The sequence below is a fragment of the Phalacrocorax aristotelis genome, chromosome 26 (assembly GCF_949628215.1).
Source record: "Phalacrocorax aristotelis chromosome 26, bGulAri2.1, whole genome shotgun sequence".
Classification (NCBI taxonomy): domain Eukaryota; kingdom Metazoa; phylum Chordata; class Aves; order Suliformes; family Phalacrocoracidae; genus Phalacrocorax; species Phalacrocorax aristotelis.
Window position 1 is genome coordinate 173,384 of NC_134301.1, and position 20,761 is coordinate 194,144.

General features: G+C 48.6%; 2 protein-coding genes and 1 pseudogene across 2 annotated transcripts; all 3 read left to right on the plus strand.

Moving 5' to 3' along the window:
* Positions 1–281: 281 nt before the first annotated feature.
* LOC142048597 (keratin, type II cytoskeletal 5-like) lies at positions 282–4,247 on the plus strand. The gene is made up of 9 exons (XM_075075649.1): positions 282–776; positions 1,205–1,419; positions 1,734–1,794; positions 1,908–2,003; positions 2,269–2,433; positions 2,682–2,807; positions 3,202–3,422; positions 3,693–3,727; positions 3,834–4,247. The coding sequence occupies exons 1-9, from the start codon at positions 282–284 to the stop codon at positions 4,043–4,045; spliced, it is 1,626 nt and encodes a 541-aa protein (XP_074931750.1). The 3' UTR covers positions 4,046–4,247.
* Positions 4,248–4,514: 267 nt separating this feature from the next.
* Positions 4,515–13,400, plus strand: LOC142048515 (keratin, type II cytoskeletal cochleal-like). Its single transcript, XM_075075512.1, is given in 11 exon segments — positions 4,515–4,526; positions 6,600–6,996; positions 6,999–7,027; positions 7,443–7,651; positions 10,352–10,412; positions 11,063–11,158; positions 11,340–11,504; positions 11,873–12,001; positions 12,142–12,362; positions 12,635–12,669; positions 13,096–13,400. Coding segments are annotated over 11 exon segments (1,659 nt in total).
* Positions 13,401–17,293: 3,893 nt separating this feature from the next.
* On the plus strand, positions 17,294–20,416 carry LOC142048516 (keratin, type II cytoskeletal cochleal-like; annotated as a pseudogene).
* Positions 20,417–20,761: the final 345 nt, after the last annotated feature.

The window sequence follows — 20,761 nt, forward strand, 5'->3', positions numbered from 1 at the left end:
CCAGATCATGACCATCACAAAAAAAACCCGCAACTCCTGCACTTTATGAGTGCTTCATAGGTGCTCGTGCTCATGGTGAACTCACTGTCTGTGTTGCGGCTGGGTGTGCCGAGCCCAGTTAATCAGTAGGATGAGCACCACGCCAGACCCATCCCCAGCTAGTAAAGGGTATAAAAGGTCCAGTCCCAGCCTGGGGGAGCACAAGTTCACCTTCCTACCTTCATCCACTTCCTTGCTGCTTTAGTCTTTCTACTGCTTTCACCCTGCTCACATCAGCTGCCATGTCTCGCCAGTGCGCTGCAAGGAACCAGAGCAAAACTGGCTTCAGTGCTGCTTCTGCCTTCATCCCAAATGCCAGCAGCACCAGCTTCTGCTTACGCTCTGCATCCCAAGGTGGAAGCTGCAGTGCCGCTGCTGGGTATGGAAGAGTTCCTGGAGGTTTTGGAAGCAGGAGCCTCTACAGTCTTGGTGGATTCAAGAGGATCTCCGTAGCTGGAAGAGGTGGTGGCTTCTACGGACCTGCAGGTTTTGGTGCTGGCACTGGGATATCCTGTGGTTTTGGTGGTGCAGTTGGTGGTGCCTTTGGGTTTGGTGGTGCCATGGGCGGCCCTGGATTTCCTGCCATCCCAGCTGGGGGCATCCATGAGGTCTCAGTCAACCAGAGCCTTCTGAAACCTCTCAACCTGGAGATTGACCCCAACATCCAGAGCATCCGTAAGGATGAGAAGGATCAGCTTCAGACCCTCAACAATAAATTTGCCTCCTTCATCGACAAGGTGAGACATAAGATTGCTTGCTTATGCCATGTTGATTCTTCAGCAGGGAAGCACAAACCAGGGCAAGTTATATCTTTATCAGCAATTTTGCTGCTCTTGTACTGCCATTTCTAACATCAGCAGCCTGAGAATAAAACCTGAGGAGTTCCAGCATTGAGACCATTCATCCCTCACATTAATTCTGAGGTGAGACCAGCCAACAGGGGGAAAACGGTGATATAGGATATAAGGAAGGAGAGTTTGCAAAGAGCAGGAACGTTAACGTCAGTCGTGCAATGCTTGCTTGCTTGTATAAATTGTCAGCTGTTCCCCAAGGGCTGAGAGCTCCCACCTTTCAGCAAGCGAGTCCTTGCAGGATTGTACCTTGCCTCTCTAAGGAAAACCATCCTAAAATCACTGTTCTCTAAACACCTCCTTTCTCCATCCAGGTCCGATTCCTTGAACAACAAAACAAAGTCCTGGAGACCAAGTGGGCCCTTCTGCAAGAGCAAGGGAACAAAACAGTCAGGAACGACATTGAGCCCCTCTTTGAGACCTACATCAGCAACCTCAGGAGGCAGCTGAACAGCTTGCTGACCGACAAGGAGAACTTGGAAGGGGAGCTGAGCAAGGTGCAAAGCCTTGCCGAGGACTTCAAGAACAAGTAAGTCTATCCATTTGTGGTCTGCCTGGAGAGCAGGGCGAGCTGCGACAGATGCCAGCTCTCTGTTGCATCTGTGCAATCAAGCAAAAGAAGGCCTTTTTGCTGATATAATAATCTGAGTGAGGCCCAGGTCAAGTTTAGTATAAGACGTGTTCAGCCTCACTTCCCCATGGCTGAAAGTCACAGGCTGAAAATTATAGTGCTAAGAGACACCGGTACAAAAATGTACATACAATAAAAATAAAAGACTGCTCCTGAAAATAGGAAATAACATTTGTACAAGGCTAGACCAACCCTCCATTTCCATCCCACAGATACGAAGAGGAAATCAACAGGCACACAGCTGTGGAGAACGAATTTGTGATCCTGAAGAAGGTGGGTGCACGCACGCTGTGCCTCCCAGCCCTGCACGAGCATAGCAAGCTCTCCAGCTTTTCCTCTGCTCCTCCAAAACCTACTTCATTTTTGCGATGTGTTTCCTCTTCTAGGAGGCGGACGCTGCCTACACAAACAAGACAGAGCTGCAAGCCAGGCTGGACTCCCTTATGGAGGAGATAGATTTCCTCAGAGCCCTCTATGAAGCCGTAAGCACCAGCATTTACATCCCAGGTTCCAACGTCCTTGCCTTCCTTTCTCACTTCAGAGGCTCAGGACTGATTATTTTCTACTCTGTTGCACTAAATAATAATGCTTTTTCCATTTCACCTACTGTCTTAACCCTGCCTGAAACTGTCTTGGAGAAATCACTTTGTCCACTCAGGTCTACCCTTTAACTTGGGGGTTCCCTCGCTCTGAGCAACATTCGTGCCTCACACCTGCGACTCACCGAAACACCCGCTGCTTTTGCAGGAGCTGTCTCAGATGCAGACCCAGATCTCTGACACCTCTGTCATCCTGACCATGGACAACAACCGCAGCCTGGACATGGACAGCATCATTGCAGAGGTCAAAGCGCAGTACGAGGACATCGCCAACCGGAGCCGGGCTGAGGCCGAGTCTTGGTACCAGTCCAGGGTGAGTGCCTAGGAAGGATTCTGCAATGGGAAAACCACGCTCCTTCACCTGAATTCCCACGCGGGGGTGGGTCCCACTGTGATTTTTCTAACAGCAGATGTCTTCAGATTTAATAATCCTATAAAGATTGGATGCACAATTGAGACCATACACATAATTCTGAGTGCAAACACCCAAATACCCACATCCTGCTTGGCTCTTGGACGAATATATTTTACCTTGGGTGGTTGTTCCTCTCTCTGTGACAGTACGAAGAGCTGCAGGCTACGGCCGGCAGGCACGGGGACGACCTCCGCAACACCAAGCAGGAGATCTCTGAGCTCAACCGCCACGTCCAGCGGCTGCGGTCTGAAATCGACAGCGTGAAGAAACAGGTAAAGGGCAGTGGAAATGTATAAGACTTAACTCCTGCTACAGTCTAACCTCTTGGTTGTCCACCCAACTCCAGGGAATAAAAAGAAATGCATTTCAGTGAGTTTTGCTGGATCAGGAATGGATATGACAGCATTTATCTCAGTGAAGTTACATCACTAAGGGTAACTTAACGCAATATTAGTAAACCTAAGGAGATGTTAAGAGGTGTAGAGTTAGACTGAATCCAGGTTGTGAAGTGGCTCAGGACATGGATCAATTCAATGATCATTAACATCCCATCTATAGATGTTAACCTAAAGTCTTCTGCATCTAGACCAGGCATCATGAACTCAGGTTACAAAGAACCGGTCTATGCTCTAGATAAGGAGTGCAACCACTACTTTCCCTCCACAGTGCGCCAGTTTGCAGACGGCCATCGCAGATGCCGAGCAGCGCGGGGAGATGGCCGTCAAGGACGCCAGGGCCAAACTGGCCGAGCTGGAGACAGCCCTGCAGAAGGCCAAGGCAGAGCTGGCACGGCAGCTCCGCGAGTACCAGGAGCTCATGAACGTCAAGCTGGCCCTGGACATCGAGATCGCGACCTACAGGAAGCTGCTGGAGGGCGAGGAGTGCAGGTGGGTGCAATTTTATATCCCAGTTTCCAGAGGTGCAGTGGAGTTGCAGACCATTCTCAGGTTTAGACTTCCCACATTCAGAAGAACTGAAACCTGTTTAAAGGCAAGCAATTGCCCATGAAGACGAGCTATTTGGGAAGATGGTACCCTCTTGCGCAAACCTTCCAACTTCTAGCAAAAACATTCCAAGGATAGTCTCCTGCCTTTTCAACCAGCTCTGGTTCATGGGTTCCCCTTGAAACCTTACTGGCTCATTTTGTTCCCTAACAGGCTCTCTGGAGAAGGTGCCGGCGCAGTGAATATCTGTAAGTAACTCTTAAAGATAGTGTTGGCAACCTTTACATTTGTCTCCGTGCCGCTCAGAGCCCGCTGTCTGTGGATGCCTCTGAGGAGGGTGTTTTCCTCTTGCAGCTGTGACCAGAACCGCTGTAGGGACGGGATATGGAAGCAGAAACTGTCTCAGCTTCGGAGGCAGCAGCAGTGTGGGAGGTGCGGTCTGTGCTGGAGGAATGGGCTTCAGCTCTGGAAGCGGACAAGGCACAGCCGGGTCATGCGTGGCCGGTGGGAGCAGTTCCAGTGTGAAGTATGTCTCCACCACCTCTTCAACCAAGAGATGTTACTAAAGTCAGACATCAGCACTGTTAGCTAGCGTGTGCCAAGCTTCCTCTCGTATTGTGTGCAATCCTTACCCTGTTACTTGCAAAAGATTTGCAAGTCAAAGCGCTCTGTCCTTATTTATATAAAACATGCCATGCTCCTGTTTGTTCTTTGTCTCTCTGAAATCCTCATTTCCCAATGTTTGACTAATAAAAGGCACGTGGAATTAATTCTGTCGCATCCTCCTTTTAATTCCAATTACTTTATAGGACCTTGAGGAAAAGGATGGTTGACATAGAGTAGAGCTGAAGGTAAACAAAAGTCATACACACAAGTGTTGAGCCCTTGGGGCCAAGGCAGCCAACGGTGTCCGGGACTGCATTGAAAGGAGTGTGGCCAGCAGGACGAGGGAGGTTCTCCTCCCCCTCTGCTCTGCCCCAGTGAGGCCACACCTGGGGCGCTGCGGCCAGTTCTGGGCCCCCCAGTTCAAGAACGATGTGGAACTGTGTGAGCAAGGCCAGCGCAGAGCTGCCAAGGTGATCAGGGGCTGGAGCATCTCCCTTGGGAGGAAAGGCTGAGAGAGCAGGATCTGTTCAGCCGCAGAAGAGGACGCTGAGGGGGGATCCCATCAGTACCTATAAATATCTGAAGGGCGGGTGTCAGGGGGATGGGGCCGGGCTCTTTTCGGTGGTGCCCAACGACAGGCCAAGGGGCAACGGGCACAAGTGGGAACACGGGAAGTTCCGCCTCAGTATGAGGACAAACCCCTTCCCTGTGCGGGTGCCAGAGCAGGGGCACAGGCTGCCCAGAGGGGCTGTGGAGTCCCTTCCCTGGAGACATCCACGCCCCGCCTGGACGCGGTCCTGTGCCCCTGCTCTGGCTGTGCCTGCTCAAGCAGGGGGTGGGACGGGGTGAGCTCCCGAGGGCCCTGCCAGCCCCCACCAGTCTGTGATTCTGCACTCACTGCAACTCCACGGGCACCTCTTCTATCCAACAGGAACAGAGTAGTTGTATGTTGCATTCCCATTTGTATGAGCAAAGTTTTTTAGCATCAGTATCTTTCACAGGATGGGAAAGTATCTACTCATCCTAGCAGGCGCTAGAGAACACATCCATCTATCTTAATTTCTACATTATGGCACCTCAGCATTTTCATGCCACCTTGATCACACTCAAACCCCTGTAATCTTTCAAGGTTTTATGTGATGAGTCACGTAGGGATATAAGCCTAGTTTTTCCCAAGAAAGCAAGTACTTCAGCTCACGCTGCTCTGTACATGCACTAGCTGCAGGGGCTAATAAAATGCCGTCACAGCCATTACCCTAATTAGAAATGAAAAAGCCCATTAAACCCCCAAACTCACCCTCTTTGGGAAGAATAATGTCCCCAGATACAGGCTGTGAGATAAAGACCCTGAGGGTAAGGAAGGTTTAGTTCCTCTTCTCTGATCTCCCGAGCAGCAGTAGCAAGAGACAAACTACAAAAGCACCAAAGCTCATATTAAGAAAAAAAACCGCGCTGAGATTACCAGAGCAGATCATGCTGGTTCAGTCTCTGACACAAGCCTGACTAAAGCACTAGAGGTAAACGTGACGCACATTAAGCGCATGCTGACTCGTAGCCTAAAGAGAAGGCGATATAACAAACCCCAGCTTTTCATTACCCCTCCAGATCTAAGCGCAATAACACTCTACTGGAAAGGACATGGCTCGTCCTCTTCAACACCTGACCATCTTTCTCTGGCATCTCCAGACCATATTTCCACTGACACCAGCAGAACTGGCATTTGGTTTGTTATTTAAACACTGTCCAGCATCAAACTGCCATCTGATGACCTGGGCGTTTACAAGTCAGGCTGTTTTCTCTCTGGGGGACCACGTACTTTTAGCATTTTGGCTAAGCAAAGCATCCAGGCTCCCTTTGTAGCCAACAGAAAGGCACAGGTGCCTCCCAAATTAGCATCTTTAGCAGAATTACCCCGGTGCAGATGAAGTGTTGCCTGCAAAGGTGATGAATGCAGACCAAGACATCTAACTTGTTGCCTAGATCAGGACAGGTTGCCTCTACCCCAAGACCGTTGGCAACCGGGGAGCAAAGTCAAAACTTTCTTTAGCAAAGCACATCAAACTGGCATTTTCAACATATCTAGATCCCCTCTTGTGGCAACTTCAGTCCCATCAGCTTTAAACTAAATGGGCACTGACACCATTAACCAAGTCAAAAGCAGGCCAAAAGGGAACTTCTGGACGTAAACATTTTTTTTTCCCCACCAGTAATCGCTGCTCTGAAAAATACAGGTTAGAAAATTTGGTTCGTTTGATGAGCCTGAAGGTTGACAGCCCATTGCATTAGCGAGTCTGGTGATTAACGGGTTGGGGAAGGTGGCTATGTGCCAGCATACCAAACCGATGAGCTCAGTCAACGGCGCGGTCCTCTGCGGACAAGCCCAGCGCTCCAAAAGGATAAAAGGCAGAGAGGACTTCTGATCCAAATCCCCAAAGATTTCTAATCTGCCATCTCACCTCTTTGTCCTCTGCTCCCGCCACTGGCGAACAAGTGCACAGAAGTCGGTCGCATTAGGCCAGGGGACTCACCAAGAGTTTCAGTGCTGCTTCTGCTGGAACGCCTGTTCACCAAAGCAGCTTCAGCTCCATGTCCATGTCCCACAGCAGCGGTGGAGGCGTGGGATGGATCAGCGGTGGTTTTGGCAGCAGGAGCCTTCACAATCTAGGGGCAAGCAAGAGGATTTCCATGAGCAGAGGGTACTGTTCTGCTAGACCAGGATACGGTTATGGGTCAGGTCATGGCGGGTTGGCAGGTAGAGTTGGTGGAGCTGGGTTTGGGTTCAGAGGAGGATGTGGCCCTGGAGGTATTCAAGACGTCATGGTCAACCAACACCTCTTGGAACCTCTTAACTTGGAGACTGACCCCAAAATGCAAAGAGTGCAGAAGGAGGAGAAGGACCAGATCAAATCCCTCACAACAAATTTGCCTCCTTCATTGATAAGGTAAGACACGTTCCACTTCATCCAGCCTGGCATGTTTGTCATTGCCTGCAGAGAAAGGTCAGGATTGCTCCCAGCATTATAAATCTTCTAAACCCTTAATGCACAGAGTTAAGGATTTTGTTCAGCTTGTTACTTCCATATCCAGACTGTCTATACAGCTCACTTTGTCAGAGCTCTAGAGACAATCTGGATATGGCGCAAATTATTTTTCCAGGTTTCTTTGCAGTTGAATACGGCTCCTGGTTTCCAAATCTTCCTACCAATGATCTTTTAATGACATGCCCATCTAAAGCCCACTTTAACTTACAGAAAACAAACCCCAAACCCCCCTCACATTAAATCCCCCATCTCGTGAAGTGAGGCAGGTTTTGAGTTGATGACCCCAAATGATTTAAATTGTTCTGATGGGTTTCAGGTGTGGTTCCTGGAGCAACAAAATAAAGTACTGGAGACCAAATGGAGCCTCTTGAAAGACCAAAAAATTGTGAAAAATAACCTTGAACCTATGTTTGACACATAGATCAGCAACATGAGGAGACACCTCGAGGCTCCAGGAGGGGAGAGGCTGTGGCTCAGCGCAGAGCTGAAGACTACGCAGGATGCTGTTGAAGTCTTCAAGATCAGGTGAGCAACACACACACAGAAAGAAACCTGTCCAGTTTTCTTCACTCTCTCTGTCTTCTTCCTGGAAGTGTTACAAGATTCAAGGCAAACCCAAGACTGTGAGACCTCAGAAAGGACTGAAGCGACTCGGTTCCCCTCACTGTAGCTGCTGGGCAAGCGTCAGCAGCAGCAGCACGCTCCCCATTGTAAGACACGTGCTCTTTTATTTTGCAGGGACAGGTGAACTTTTTAAATGTTGCAAAAGGCTCAGATGGTCAGACTTCCACAGGCGTTCAGGAGCGGCTTCTCAAAAGCTTAGTCTGTCCAGAGCTTAAGCTTTTCCAGATGGTTTCAGCTCTCGCGTAGTCATTTTAATACAGACCAGGATGAAACCTGAATCTGAACAAGACTATTGAGCACTCTGCACTCTCACATTTCCTACTGATGTGGGTTCCTTTCCAGGAAAGAAAAACTGTCTAAAAAGAAAGATTACTTTAAAGTGTGTCCTTAAGTGTTTTTGTTTTTCCCTTTTTTTTTTTTTCTTTAATGATTATAAAGTCCCTTAACGTCAACGTATTGGATAGTTTTAGCACTTCTGAAAGTCGGGAATTAGCTTCCACCCCATGGAAAAGTCACGGAAATCTTGGGCGAGGGCTTCAGCTCAGCTCATTAACTCTTTAGGCTGTTAGGAGGAGGTGTCTTTTGCTTTGCACTTTGGAAAAACATCTATCAAGCGTTAGTGTCTGCTACCATGCCCATGAGGGATACACTGCTTAATGGATGTGAATAAGTAAGGAGCTTAAACTGTCAATCTGGAACCAGAAAAACAAGAGATGAGAGGTAGGTGCAGGCTGCAATGCAAAACAAGGACACGCGCATTCTGCCAAAATCCCTCTGCTCTCCCTTTCTTGGGACATCATGTGTCTGACGCTTTCTGCCACCTTTACTAACAGTGCCTCTAGCCCAAAAGTAGCACTGGAACAGAAATGACTGCCTTGGGGAAGAGAAATCATCACCCACGGTCTACTTGGAGTCTTCTTTTTTTACACTTCTCTGTGCCTTCAGAAAAGAAACATTTAATCGAGAACAAAATCTGTCCTGTGTCAGTTCGGCCACGTAAGACCTCAAGGTCTTCTACAAATCAGCCATTCACATTTCCTTAATTCATTTTAGGATGGGACAAATGACATCCTGGAGATAAATAACTTTCTCCATCAGCCACAGAAGAGTCCCCAAAGAACAGAGCTCAGCCAAAGTAGCCAAGTTCCAGGTAGCTGACTTGAGATGAACCCCAGCTGTAAGCACGAGACTGCTATTGATTAACTGGGTCGGAGAGCATCCTTCTGTTCGTGTCACCGGTCCGTGGTGAAAGAGATTTTAAATTTAAAAGCAATGTCTGACATCAGCAGGGTCTAGAGCAGCAAAGCAGCAACCGAGATTGCTCAGCTGAGGAAAGACCCTTGGGTGCGCCATGACTTCAGCCAAGAAATCCTTTGACAACCAAAGGTCACATCATAGAAGAGGTTCAGACTTTAATACTCCACCTGCATCTGACACAAAGTGGCAAATATTCCTTCTGGCTCCAAATCAGGGAATCTTAGGGCAAAAGCTCAATTACATCATACACATTGCTGGGCAGGGACCGTCATCTTGCATTGTGGCAACAATGCCCACACCTGACGTCACCGCTTCTGCCCCCATTTCCTAGGAATTTGTTCTTCTTACCTTTATTTATTTTAAACTTTGTGGATCCCAAAGTATCCTTCCTAATGCTTTGCTCTTCTGAGTAAATACTAATCCATACGGCAATTAGAAATTATACACACGCCAAATTAGTCTTCCTCTTCTATGTGGCTGAGAGCTTAGAGACCCACAAATCTATATACAGGCTAGGACTTTGCTTAATGGAAATGATTTTAAGGGTTGGGTATTCCTGATGTGAAGAAATAGTCCCCCATGAAAGGGTCATGAAAGGCAAACGTTTTATTAGCTGCACAGACTCGTCCTTTGAACTCTTGCCTTTCATCTCCTGCTTTTAATCATTTCATTTGAGCTGGGCATCAGTCCATGGCTATTGCTGGTTTTTATCCTTTCCCAAGAGTGGGACTGCACGCTGCTGCTGATCCAGACCTTGGCTTTCCTTGCCCAGGCCATCATCCTCCTCCTCCCTGGCCATCCCCAGCCCTCCAAAGCCACCGCAGGAACTGGCGTCAGAGATCCCGGCTCTTCTGACTAACCCAGGTGTGGCAGCGATGAGCTCAGCCACGGCTCCACCCTGCCCTCCCAGCCTGAGAAAATTTAGAGAGTACAAGGCTCCCATTCACAGCAAAAACTTCTGGGAGGATAAAACGTGCCTTTAATGAAGGCCTGCAGCTTTTCTAGATGGCCTCCTCCCACCACCTAGCCCAAGGGTGCTGTCTTTCTATCATAATCAGTGAGATGCATAGATCTAATAATGCTACCTATAATATATGCACTGACATAGCAAGGACATAGCATTGTTAGCATGCTGGTTTTGGCTGAGAAAGCTATTTTTGTTGTTTCCTGCAAAGATCTGCGCATCGGTGGTAAATACCCCTGGGAACAGACTCTTTAGTCTCTCCACAAGCACCCTACAATGGATGTGCGGAGGAGGGATTTCCATACATCCGTGGTGGATGTAGATGGGGTGGTTTGTAGTATGGAAGCTGTAAAGGGATGCTCATCTCCCCTTCCCAACAGGTACGAAGAGGAGATGAACAAGCGCACCGCTGCAGAGAACAATTTTGTTTTGCTCAAGAAGGTGAGGTGTCAACAACAAAGAAGGGACACACTTTTTAAACGTGAAACACATTTGAATGCAAATAACCCTTTTTATCCGGCAGTGCCAAGCTGGGCAAAGCACTTAGCAAACATGCAGTCATCCCTCCTTGATGCAGAAACACCCAACTGTGCCAGTGTGTCAGTCCTTGGCAAGAGCTTGTTCTTGGTTCAGGCCCCTCACGCAAAATTCAAGTGGGCCCCAGTCCCCCAGGTACCGGATCAGATCTGGGCCATCCGTACCTTGTAGTCATTCCACTAGATGCTCTGCTACTTCTGCAGCCTTTCTGTATCCAATCCCACCCTCCACAGCCCCCCTGGTCCCACTTGCAGGAGACATAAGAAGAAACTTCCACTATTTAAAGCATTGTCCAAAATGTCTGTGCACTGGCAAAAAAAGGGCTTCTGACACGTCAAATATTGCTTAGATCTATGAACATCATCCCTCCCTCCCTCAAAAAAAGGTGGAGGGAAGAAACCAGTTCACTCTTGGCTCTGTTTAAAGGCACAAAGGTCAAGGAAGTCTTCAGTCCTGGTTGGTCTCCAAAGGCTCATATTAAATGACAACTGGTCTCTGTACAGGGATGTGGACAGGCAAGGTTTGGCTCGCTACCTCTGTTGTTGCCATTCCAGGATGTGGATGCCACCTGTATGAACAAGGTGGTCTTGGGGACCAAGGCGGATGCACTGAGAGATGAGGTTAACTTCCCGGGAGCCCTCTACGAAGCAGTAAGAATCTCCCAAATTTTCCAGTTCTGCTATTTCCCCATTTTCCTGGTACCAACAGGATCGAAGCAGCCTGAGAGCGCCGTTCGGAGCTGCAGCTCCTCCCCATTCCTCTCCCACACATCCTCTCTGGGACAAGCACAGCAGTGAAACGTTTGGGACTGAGAATGAATCTGACTTAAAGGAGCTGGCTCAGATGCAGACCCAGATCTCCGACACCTCTGTCATCCTGACCATGGGCAACAACCAAACCCTGGACCTGGACGGCATCACTGCAGAGGTCAAAGCGCAGTACGAGGACGTCGCCAACTGGAGCCAGGCTGAGGCGGGGTCCTGGTACCACAGCAAGGTGAGGATGTGAAAATTAACCAGGTGAGCTAGGAAAATTTTTGTTTAGCTTTTCCAAGGCTATTTTATATTGGAAAGTGGAAGCAGAGAGGACAGGGGAGTAGGGTGTAAAAACAAATTGATTTGGGTGGGATTCATTTCATTTCTCGGACATGTGAAAATACCATTTTGACAGCGAGAGATAGAGGAGCATAAGGAGGCAGAGGGACAAACATGCTAAAGCTCATGAGGAAGAGCTTGGATTGAGTACAGAAAGAGACAGAGACCCAGTCAAGAGAGGATCAGAGCACGGTCAGTCTCTACCAATGAGTTCAAGCTCCTGCCCAGATCTGACTGTGCCCCGGTGGCTCATCTCCCTGCCCATCTCAGTATGAGGAGGAGCTGCAGCTCAGGTCTGGCTGGCACAGGGACAACCTCCACAACACCAAAATGGAGATCTCAGGGATGAATCGCATGATTCAGCGGCTCCACTCGGAAATTGATAGTGTAAAGAAACAGGTACGGCGCACAGGACCCTTCCAAATGTGGGGGGACCTCTACCTCCACTACCTTGCAGTACCCTTGCAAGGATATATACCTGGAAATCGGGGTCCAAACCCTCTGAGAAGTCCTTCCAGACCTATTTCCACTTCTTGCAGTGCACCAGTTTGCAGACAGCCATCGCGGCTGCCGAGCAGCACGGTGAATTGGCCACCAAGGATGCCAGGGCAAAACTGGCTGGCCTGGAAGATGCTCTGCAGAAAACCAAGGCAGAGCTGGCCTGGCAGCTCCATGAGTACCAGGAGCTCATGAATGTCAAGCCTACCCTGGACGTTGAGATCGTGACCTATAGGAAGCTGCTGGAGGGCGAGGAGAGCAGGTGGGTGGCTCCTGCAAACCAAATAGTGTCCAAACCCATACACGTCTTCACATTTGCCTTGCAACAAGAGAGGGAAGGGCCACAAAAACTTGCAGAGAAAACACACCCCTATCCTACACAGCTGCAGGTGTTATTTCAATTCCTGTCGGACGCTCATCATCAGACCGTAACACCCCAGACCATGCTGGTATCCAACATCCCTGGTGCCAAACTGTTGCCTGAAATTGTCCTAAATAACAAGCCCTTCCTTCTCTGTCCTCTCTTTCTTCCAGGCTGGCTGGAGAAGGCGTTGGTACTGTGAATATTTGTAAGTAATCTGGTTCTTAAGCGATAGATTGCGTAGTCGTTGAGTTATTCCTTAAATGTACTTGGAACTGAGAATAAGACAATAAGAATGAGCCATGCAACTAGTAGTTACCAGCACAAAAATGGACTATACTTCGGGTTTTGCAGTGCTCTGAGGGACTGGGGAGGCCAGAGAGCCTGATACACCTGTTCTCTGACCAGCTCTGAACTTGAAAGGTTTTTGTACATTGAGACCATCCCTAGGAGACTCAGATGTCTAAGGCCAGCTCTGCTAAAGGATAGGAAGAAAAGCTGAAGAATAAGATGTGTGAAATACAGGCAGCGGTAGACTGTCCAAGAAAACCCATGAATGTGTGAAACCAAAGGTTGAAATTCCTTTGTACTGTTCCAAACAAACTAACCCTCTGCCCATGGTTTCCCATCCCAGCCATGGTCTCATCCAGGAGCAGCTACGGAGGTGGGAACACGCTGGGGCTGGACTCAGGCTTCAGCAACAGGCTCAGCACGGGGGGAAGCGGTGCCAGCTCCAGCAGCGGGGGCTGCCTGGCCGGGGGATTCATCTCTGGTGTGGGAAGCAGCTCAAGCATGAGGTTTGTATCAAAAAGCACCACCAAGAAGAGCTATCGGAGCCAAGTCGTGGTGGCACCCAGCTCATCCGGAGCGGAAGAGGTTGAGCACCTCCTCCTGCTGCCAACACAAAGCCTGTTAACGCCATCCAAAGAGCCACACTGATTGCTTTCCCATTAGGGGAAAACATATTCCCAGCACTGCTTATTGGCTTGGGAGAGATGCCTCTCCAACTCCAATTAATTCCTCTGCATGAAGCCGCACCCAGCTGACCAGAAGCCCAGCGCTGTTTGTCAATGAGTAATCAGCCTTCCCATTAATGGCTGCTATCGTTAGAGCTCAGCTGGCAGCTTCCCAGGGCTCCCTGGCTCCCTTTTGCTCCAGAGTAGATGCAGGACTTGGATTTATACCAGTGTACGTGAAAGCAGAGTGTGTCCCTTCACCCGCTTGTGATAGGGAGCCGGGGTGCATTGAGACCACAGTCTCTTGTGCTCCCCATGCTGGGTTTGCTCTCCCCAAAGGCTTGAAGAATTGAAAATGAAGCATCTTTCAATGTAGAGGCAGTTGTTCCGTTTCCCAACTCCTCTTGCATTGCTGACATTTCACTCCAGGGCTCTCTAGCTCTACCTACATCCAAAAATGCTGCCTTCATTTTCCACAGGTGGAAGGGGTTGGCTCTCTGTAACATCTAAATCCTCACCCATCCAGCATGTATAATTTAAGGCAAAAGACAAAGACCATGTAACCTACAGGTAGCTAGACCTTGTCTCAGCAAAAAACAATTCTCTTTTCCACCAGCCAGAGTGAGCTTAAAGTAGAGACAGGGGTTAAAAATACAGGAAAAACAAAAAGGAGGAACAGCAAGCTTTGGTAACATAAATTTTACATAACCTGGAAAACCATCTCTCTTTTAGTGCCTTTGTTCTTACGTCTTTTTTGTTTTCCTTCTCTTTTTGTGGAAGGGGAGGGAGGCAAAGAGGAGGGCTAGAGAATTATGTGCCAAAATGTAACCAGCTCGTTTCCTCTCATCTTCTGGTTGAACTGTATGAGTTTTATGAAATTTCTTCAATAAACTGCAATCAAACTTATCATGCGCCATTACAAAATTCACCTAAAAGTGTTGTTTTAGAATAGGTTTAGAAGATTTGCTGTAGGCACTCGCTATCACTCAGAGCCTTCCCCTACCCTCCTCCTCCCCACCTCAGCCCCAGAGAGGAGGGGGAACGTTAAGTTGGAGACAGGGGTCACAGAACGGCAATACCCAAGCACTCTGGGAGGTCTTCCAAGTTGCACAGCCAACAGAGCAAGACCAGAAGGTGGGGCTGGTTTCACCCGGCCATAAACACCTACATCTGAGCAAGTCAAAGGACAGAAGCAGACACTTTTGGGTCAAACAATTCATTCCCCAGTAACACTTTCCTCCCACTGTGGGCCAAAAGCACTCCAGGTAGTTGGCTGAAGATGTCTGCATTGCAGGAGCACTCCAAAAGATGTTTTAAAGTCAGGAAAGATGGATCCTACGCATCAGAGCTAAACTTCTGGAAAGGCTGGTTCCAGACCTGCAGCTTGTGCAGGGGAAACACAGGGGCGATTTATCTCCATCCCCTTTCTGGAGCGGCCAACACAGCTGTCAGGCCAAGTGCTAAACAAGGATGCGATCCCCACGCGGTGTGATGCTCCCGAGCTGAGGTTTCTGCTGGGTCAGCAGATCGAAGCTGGGCTGGCTCAGACAAGCTGGCAGTACTGAGCTCTGCTCGGGTCTGTAATTAAAAACCCAAGAGAGAGAAACCAAGAAAAGAAACCAACATGACTTCTTCCATTTCACAGATGATGCCAACTATCACAGGCAGCAGCTGTTCTCCAGCATCCAGGGCCCAATCATGAAAGATGCTGAGCTCTCTGAACTCCTTTTAGGCTGAGTCCCAAAAACTGCTTAGCACATACAACTCCCACACAGCTTTACCCTAAAACGTTGCATGGCTAAATGGGGCAGGCCAGCTTTCAGGCTTGCATGCATGAACTTCTCTCTGATCCTTTTCATGGAGCAGAACGTGTTCTCAGGCCATGGTGAATGCCAAGAAAATCACATAAAAGCAAATGCACCTTCAGAAAAGGCTGAGATTTTCAGGGATAAGCCCTCAGTCTTATCCTTCTGGAGGCAAAAGAATTAAGAGGGTTCCCACGCATGACACACAGCCCTTTTGATATTTCAGTGAAGATGGGACTGAAAATCACATATTTAATTTTCTAGGTAAGACTTACCTGGCTTCCCTGCATCTTTGTCACTCTGGACCCACCTCCCTTGCTGGAAAAAAACCCAAACATATATATATATATAAATATATCCCAAACTTACATGCACAGGGGTTTGCCAAAAAATTTCACCAGAAAGGAATGAGCAAGCTCAGGTCTCCTGTAAGCTGCTCCCCATGGAAGACGCTTCTGCAAGCAATAAGATGAGAGGCGTCAATGTGTCTGACCAGTGTCAGTCACACTCCCCCCAGACTAGGGAAAACTAACAGACTCCCTCTTCAGGGCATTCAGTGAAGGAGAAACACACCGGAAGGTCTGAGAGACAGAGCAGCAAATCCGATGGAATTTCTCTTTGCAGGATCAGCGCACTCCCTCCATCATCACCTCGATCTATTCAACCTTTGGCTTTGGATTTCCCTGGCTGGTGCAGAGGTCTGAGCTGGAAAATCGTTCGCTGCTTTCTCCCACTCCACACTCCCCTCTGCTGCGCCCGCTTTCTGCTTGTACTTACAGATCAGCAGAGCCCTAGCACCAAGAAATACACTTGCATGGGTTCATCTGTCCTCAGAGAATTAAAAGATTGTTCTCGAGGCTAACAAAATTACAGAGGTCAAATGAAAGAAAGAAAGGAGTAGATTATAGAATTAGCCTGACAAAAGGAGCAACTCTGGCTAAAGGCTAACATAATCCCAAACCAAATCAGCCCCAGTGTTTGGATCCCAAGAATATTCCCAAAAGTTTAACTCAGTTTCTTTTTTTCCCACATGTAGAACAAAGCAATGCTCCTTCCCTCGCCCCCAGTGCCCTGCAAACATCAAAAGCGCCTCTCTTCCATGCTTACTATACAAAAAGGGAGGTTCGCAAATGCTGTTTTTATGGGACCAGGGATTCCCTCCCACTCAAACCAGAAACACAGCCTATAACTGAATGACAGGTCTGTGCTTAAAAGCAGCTCAGGTCACTATTCAGCAAGAGATTATTGGGATGTTACCAAACAACCGAAACTCATAAACATCTTTAAAGATGGTCTTTTTGGGGCTGGTTGTGCAGCCAAAGCCTGTTTTCCTGGGACATAAAAAGGTGAAAACTCTGCTTCCGATTGCAGAGGGTTTCCAGCCGGGTCCACTCGCGTGCGTTGCCTCCTGCTCCTGCATTCACCTTCCCCCCTGCCTTTATTCTCCTTTGAGCTGGTCTCAACGTCTTGTCAATCCTACCACTTCTGCTCCAGAGCTGGGGGCAGGAGGACTTTCAGCTCTTGCCCTGCTGTGATCCCGAGAAGTGTGAGGACATACACTGTCAGCACCATCTCATGCTGGGGAGGTGGTGGCATGGGGCACCCCGGGCTGGGATGCTCCGACGGCAGAAGCCTTGGTGGCAATGCAAGCTGCAAGCCCAAGCTAGTGACCAGTGGCTGTCACCTACTGTGATGTGGCAACAGCCCCTCAAGCACAGGGTTGGGCTACGGTGGCTTTGGCTGCAGGGTCGGTGGAGGCCTGGGGGTCTGCACACCCACTGCCAAGGTCACAGTCAGCGAGCTCCGGCCACTCAAGCTGGAGTTGGACCCAAACCTTCAGTCTGTGAAGTGCCAGGAAAAGGAGTAGATCGAGACCCTCAATAACAAATTTGCATTACTCATTGGCAAGGCAAGAGAAGAGGTGCCCGGCTCAACGGGCACCGCGGCTGCAGAGCCGTAACAAGGTGCCGTGTGGCACGTCTGAGCAGGGAGTCCATTTGCCAAACTGCTCACCAGCAAGAGCAGTCAAAACTCACAGCCTGACGTTGCACTAAGGAGCTGTTTGGGTTATATGAGGAGGATGTTTTGCACCATCTTAGAGAAAAAAGGAGCCTTCACTGGGGGCAAGAAGGTATTTTCATGCTCCAAGAGCAGTGTAAAGCAGTCTTATTGCGAATGACAATCCATCTTTGCTGTTACATGCAGAGAAGCAGATTCTCTAATGCCCCATTTTCATATCACTCGAAGCCTGACTTCGGTAGAATCACCTCTGATGTACCCCACTCAGCCTTGCTGCTGAGTCCAACTCAGTGCTTTTCACATAACCACCACGACGTTTTTCTGAAGAACCTTCTCGTGAGAAGATGCTGTTCGACAGATCTTTAAATGCAAACCTCCTCCATTCACCCAATCCCATCCTGAATAACCCACAGATTTTATCTCCCAATTTGCCAATTCTGGGTCTGTAATCACTCTACTTTGAATGCTTTACTTCTGGGTTTCAAGTTCAGTTCCAGGAGCAATAGAACAAGGTGCTGGAGATCACACGGGGATTTCTACAGGAACAAAAGTGTTACAGAGGCAACATCAAGCCAATGTTTGAATCTTATATTGGCAACTTGAAGAGGCAGCTGCATGTTTTGGGAAGAGACAGAGCCAAGCTGGAAACAGAACTGAGCACCATGCAGGGTATCATGGAAGATTACAAGAAAACGTAAGTTTAGAAAAGATACAAGCTCCAAAACTAGGGCTAGAACTGATCCCATCTAATTTTTAGATGCTTTCATTCCATTACATTTGCAAGCACAGCTTGCACCAGCAGTTGGTTTTCACGCTGATGTGGAGCATTTGGAGGCAGTAGAGGAAGATGAGATTCATACTCTTGCTTAAGCTGAATAATGAGGAGCAAAGTGATCGTTTTTCTTCTCCTTGCAGGTGTGAAGAGGAAACTCACTGGCAAACATGCGCAGAGAATGAGTTTGTTACGCTCAAAAAGACGAGAGCATTTCAAACCAACTCAAACACTTATTCTGGCCTTTTCGTACGAACAGCAGCCAATATTGCTGGAACGAGAGGGCGAGACTGCCTCTCACTCTCCAGAGACTCTAGAGGGACCTAAAGGCCAGCTTTTGGGAAGGTTTAATTAAAGGAGTTGAATCCCACCTTACGTGAGTCGGTTTTAGCTGAGCTTGTTCATTTGGGATGTTTGTATACCCCGACTGTTCAAACCCTCTCCTTCTCTTCTCTGTGTCTAATGATATTTTGTCTTCTGCCTAAGAGAGCAAAACAATTTAATAAAATTTATTCCCTTGAGAAGAGCAGCCCTAAGAGTTTCTAATCTCATCACTTGCTGGCATTAAGCAGTTTGCTTTTTCATTCCATAAATGAAACATGAGCGAACAGCGGCCAAGAAGGCCAACAGGATGCTGGGCTGCATCAAAAAGGGCATCACCAGCAGAGAGAAAGAAGTCATTATCCCGCTCTGCTCAGCGCTGGTCAGGCCACACCTGGAGCTCTGTGTCCAGTTCTGGTCCCCGCTGTACAAAAAGGATGTGGCCAGGCTGGAAGGGGCCCAGAGAGGGGCCACCAGGATGATCAAAGGACTGGGAAGCTGCCATACGAGGATGGGCTGGGAGAGCTGGGTTTGTTCAGCCTTGGGAAAAGGAGGCTCAGAGGGGATCTCATCCCCACGTACCAGCACTTAAGGGGCAGCGACAGAGAAGATGGAGACTCCCTTTTTCACACGGAGTCCCATGGAGAGGACAAGGGGGATGGACACAAGTTGCCCTTGGGGAGATGCCGACTGGACGTGAGAGGGAAGTGTTTCACAGTGAGGACAGTCACCATTGGAGTAATCTCCCCAGGGAAGAGGTCGACCCGGCCTCGTTGGACACCTTCAAGAGTTGTCTGGACAGGGTGCTGGGCCATCTTGTCTAGCCTGTGCTCTTCCTAGAGAGGTTGGACTAGATGATCCCTGGGGTCCCTTCCCACCTGGGATTCCGTGATTCTGTGTGATCCTTGATGCACTTCAGGACACAGATTGTGCCTACGTGAACAAAGCTGAGCTGGAAGCCAAGGTGGAGTCCGTCATCCAAGAGATCAACTGCCTGAGGAGCCTGTAGGAAGTGGTAATGGCTCTTCCTTTTCTACTCCCGTTTCCTCCACTCCATAGCTCTCAGGGGACCTGTGGAGGTAGGCTCCCACAACCCGTCGCTTCTGTTCATGGAGATTTTTGGCATCTCATGTGTCTGTCAGTTGATTGCTCCAGATTTCAAAAGTGTTACTCTTGCACTACACGGGCGAGACCCTAAGGAATCTGTTTCAACTTGATGGTGAAGGTAGGATCCAGAGCGATTAAACCAGAAAATCCCTCTCCGGGTTTTCTGCAGTGAGCCTGAAGTCACAGCATCTCCTTGTGTCTACACCATGGAGGTTCACAGGGAGAGCACCTCCAGTGCAGAGGACTGATAATGTTGCTGTCGCCCCTAGGAAATCACTCACATCCAAGCGCCCATTTCAGGCACCTCTGTTACTGTGCAGATGGACAACAGCTGAGACCTGGACATGGATGACATCATCACTGATGTTAAAGCCCAATATGACAAAATTGCCAAAAAATAAGCCGGGCTGATGCAGAAACCTGGTACTACAGCAGGGTGAGTCATGATGACACTCGCTAAAGTATTTATGCCCCACTTCGCTAAGGGGCCTGCTTCTTCAGATTTCCTAATTTGGGTTGAACAGGCTTTTTCAAGGTTTTCTCAACCACCTGCCGTGTTTGCCCTGTGTGTGATACATCCTCTGTTAACGCCTTCACACACAGAGCTGCTACTGTGTAAACAAGTCATTCATGTCCCCCAGCAACAAAGGTTTTTGCTCAAGATCCAGGACTGTGGACCTAGAATCACATAGTAGGTTTAATTATTGACTCATCTCCCCACTCTGGTATTTATTTTTGCTACATTTTCTCTCTCCTCAGTATGAGGAACTGAGAGAAACCACTGGCAAACACGACGACAGCTTGCGTAATACAAAGAATTAAATTGTGGAGCTGAACTGGACGATTTTGAGACTGACTGGAGAACATGAAAACACCAGAGCCCAAGTAAGGATGACTCAGGGGCAATAATGTGTCAATTGCCATTCCCAGGTTGTGGCTTTCCAAAACTCCTCCGCTAGAGCAAGGGAGCAATAAAGGCCATTTTGGTGAAATACATGTCAGCTGCTCAACTCTAAGACTTGCTGGCAATACCGAGTGCAGAGAAAAATGGTCTGTTATGACTAAAAACTGAACTACCACCAGTAGAGACCTGCAGTGAGAAGACAACAAAGTCTCAGCTAGGCAGAGAGAATCATCCTAGAGTTAAAGATTTATCTATAACGTCTGAAAATACAGCAAAGTACACGTGGATGAACACACAGGCAGAATCAGCAGCTCTGAACTATTCAAAGCACATGCAAATAAGTGGCAGCAACGAAACTCTCCTACCTGCAGAGATGCAAACTGGCAGGAGCCATTGCTGAAGCTGAAGAGCACAGG

What these genes read in the sequence shown, in the direction of transcription:
- LOC142048597 (XM_075075649.1), top strand. Translation starts at nt 282, where the DNA reads ATGTCTCGCCAGTGCGCTGCAAGGAACCAGAGCAAAACTGGCTTCAGT. An exon ending in AATTTGTGATCCTGAAGAAG is followed by an intron (nt 1,795 to 1,907) that starts GTGGGTGCACGC and finishes TTCCTCTTCTAG; the next exon opens with GAGGCGGACGCTGCCTACAC. An exon ending in TCAGAGCCCTCTATGAAGCC is followed by an intron (nt 2,004 to 2,268) that starts GTAAGCACCAGC and finishes CTGCTTTTGCAG; the next exon opens with GAGCTGTCTCAGATGCAGAC.